We start from the raw sequence: 2,825 nt of genomic DNA on the forward strand, positions 1-2,825 counted from the left end.
CCCTACTCCCCTCCTCCCCGGCCTTTTAGTGGAAAACCCTTCCTTTTTTTTGGTATGATTTAAGGATGAAGGTGGCAGAATGGTTAAGACGCTCAACTGTCAATATAGCGAGTCCTTGAAGGTGTGGGTTCGAATCCCGCTCTCGCTAGGCGGACGCGTTTCCACAAGGCCAAGACTCCATATTTCCACTGGCTCCATGTCTCACACAGAATAAAGTACAATATGAGCACTCTATCCTCTAAATGTATTCACAAATCAGCCCCTTCCTATCTCTGTGGCTGCCTTCGCCTCTACACTCCATCTCGCTCACTACGATCAGCTTCGGATCCACTCTATTTACGCATACCCAGATTCAAATCTCGACTGTTGGCCGCCGTTCTTTCTCTGTCTCTGGACCTTGCAATTGGAATGAACTTCCTCTTTCGCTTCGTCAAGTCTCCGCACTCAGCTCTTTCAAGTCTGGCCTTAAAACCGACCTTCCTCCCAAAATAGCCTTCCTTCCCTGCCTCTTCCTTGTCTTTAGTTTCTCCAGTTTTAGAGTTATGCATGCGTGAGAATGACTGGTGCGAAAGCGCTTTGATGTGTCTCTGCACAAGATTCAACGCTATAGAAATACCATTATTTTTATTATTATTGTGTGTGTGTGTGTGTGTGTGTGTGTGTGTGTGTGTGTGTGTGTGTGTGTGTGTGTGCGTGCGTGTGTGCGCGCCTAGAGTTGACTAAACCAAGATTTTGCACCTTTTAAATATACTTATTATTAGTAGTAGTATTTTTACGTATTTATCTCTTTTTTTCTCAAGGCCTGACTAAGCGTGTTGGGTTACGTTGCTGGTCAGGCATCTGCTTGGAAGATATGGTGTAGCGTATATGGATTTGACCGAACGCAGTGACGCCTCCTTGAGCTACTGATACTGATACTGATACTGATCTCTCGCGTCCTAGGCGGACGTGTGACCACAAGGCCCAGACTCCACACGCCAGTGGAAGTTTACCTCTAGGAGTCACCTTAGACCAGTCTACACAGGCCCGACGGAGCTAACCTGGGCTTGTGAGATTTTTACTCCAGGGTAAATAAGAATCCGACGGGGTGGGGAGGGTAGGGGGGGGGGTACGAACGTACTGCTACACCGGCGAACTGTAGTTGATGCTGGACTGGTCTGGGTGAACGGTGAATGTCACGGGACGGGATAAATGGCACGGTGTCGCCCTCTGTGCCGACAGTGGCTTTGGAACGATCAGCACGAGGCGGAGATTTCTACTGTGAATGTGGACACTGGCTGGCACTGGAACTGTTCATACGTATGTATACTTGTGTTGTGTTTTGTGTGGTGCTGTGCTGTGCTGTGCTGTGCTGTGTCTGTGTTGCATTGTATTGCGCTGCGTTGCGTTGCACTGAATTGTATTGTATTGTATTGTATTACACTGTGCTGTATTGTATTGCATTGTATTGTATTACACTGTGCTGTATTGTATTGTATTGTATTGTATTGCTCTTTGTCACAACTTTCTCTTTCTATGTGAAATTGGGACTTTCCCCCCAGAGAGAACACGTCGCTACACTGAGAGTGGCCGTTTATTTTCTTCTTTTTTTTTCTGCCTGTGAGTGTTTTTGTTTTCTTCTCAAAGTCGATGTTTCTGCCAGGGACAACCCATTTGTTGCCATGGGTTTTTTTAACACGCCTAGTGCGCACATCTCCATCGGTTTTTCGTCTCATGCGAATGCCTAACCGTATGTATGCATGCATGTATGTATGGCGGATGAAGATGCCAAACAATGGGTAGGGAGACTTGCGAGCACGCCACAAGAACTGCCGTGGACCCACAACACTAAGGGCTTGTCTACCTATAGCGTGAAGCCTGGATTCGGCGGACTGCGCGGAAGAAACCTTCATTGGTTCAACTGGCAGAAAGGTGATTTTCATCTATGCACCGTGGATCACTAAGAGGGTGCAGTGAGACACATGCAGATCACTGGTCATCAACTGCATCCTGACCTATCTCCAGCCGTCTTGACCATGTCTTGCTACTGGGTCCACATAGGCCGGGACGAGAGAGTGAGGCTGACCTGCGCAACTCTCCCTCACTTTGAATTAATCCAAGTCAAGCGTAAGACATGAGCTTAGTGCAGCAAAATCACCACAGGAGCCCGTGCAGCTGAAGCCAGGCGCGTCACCTAGGCGCAATGAAAGACCCGGGCAGCATCCACTGCCATGACAGCACCCACTCACTTGTGTCCCACATGTGGGCGTGCCTCATCAGTCAACCCCGGACCCCCAGACATGGATCTTCCGTGTGTTTTTTTTTTTTTTTTTTTTTTTTTTTTTTTTTTTTTTTTTTTTTTTTTTTAAGCCATGGTCATCTTCGAATCCGAAGGACAAGCATCATGTATGTATGTATATGCATGCATGCGTTCATAACCTGCAGTTTTTATGAACTTTCTCCATTGATCACACAGCTCCGTCTGCAGTTGGCCCAAGTGTCAGCTGGTCAGTCTTACATAAGCCGAGCATTGAGACGTGTGCATTGTGTGAAGGAGGCCCCGTGGCAGTGTCAGGCATTGGGCTTCTGATCCAGTGCTCACCAGGGATCAGGGTTCGAGGCCCCGTTTCAGCACGGTATGTGTCCTTGGGAAAGACACTTGACTCCGATGTTTCCCACTCCACCCAGGTGTGGTTGGCTTCCTGACCAAACCGGGAAGGTTGAAGTGACGTGATGACTGGGCCCCGTTTTCCTGTGCTGAGCCCTGGACACAGTGGATATGAGTTCACTGCCTTCCTATGCCCAGCCCTGGACACAGTGGATATGAGTTCACTGCCTTCCTGTGC

At 48.4% G+C, this 2,825-nt stretch overlaps 1 protein-coding gene across 1 annotated transcript in view; it reads left to right on the forward strand.

The window, feature by feature from the left end:
• The first annotated feature begins 1,172 nt into the window (after nt 1–1,172).
• Nucleotides 1,173–2,825, forward strand: part of LOC143277597 (uncharacterized) — a 10,159-nt gene continuing 8,506 nt past the window's right edge. The window contains exon 1 of the mRNA XM_076582473.1: nt 1,173–1,299. Coding sequence (XP_076438588.1) covers nt 1,173–1,299 — 127 coding nt within the window. The remainder of the gene's footprint in view (nt 1,300–2,825) is intronic.

This window comes from Babylonia areolata, chromosome 34, assembly GCF_041734735.1.
Source record: "Babylonia areolata isolate BAREFJ2019XMU chromosome 34, ASM4173473v1, whole genome shotgun sequence".
In the NCBI taxonomy this organism is placed as follows: Eukaryota; Metazoa; Mollusca; class Gastropoda; order Neogastropoda; family Buccinidae; genus Babylonia; species Babylonia areolata.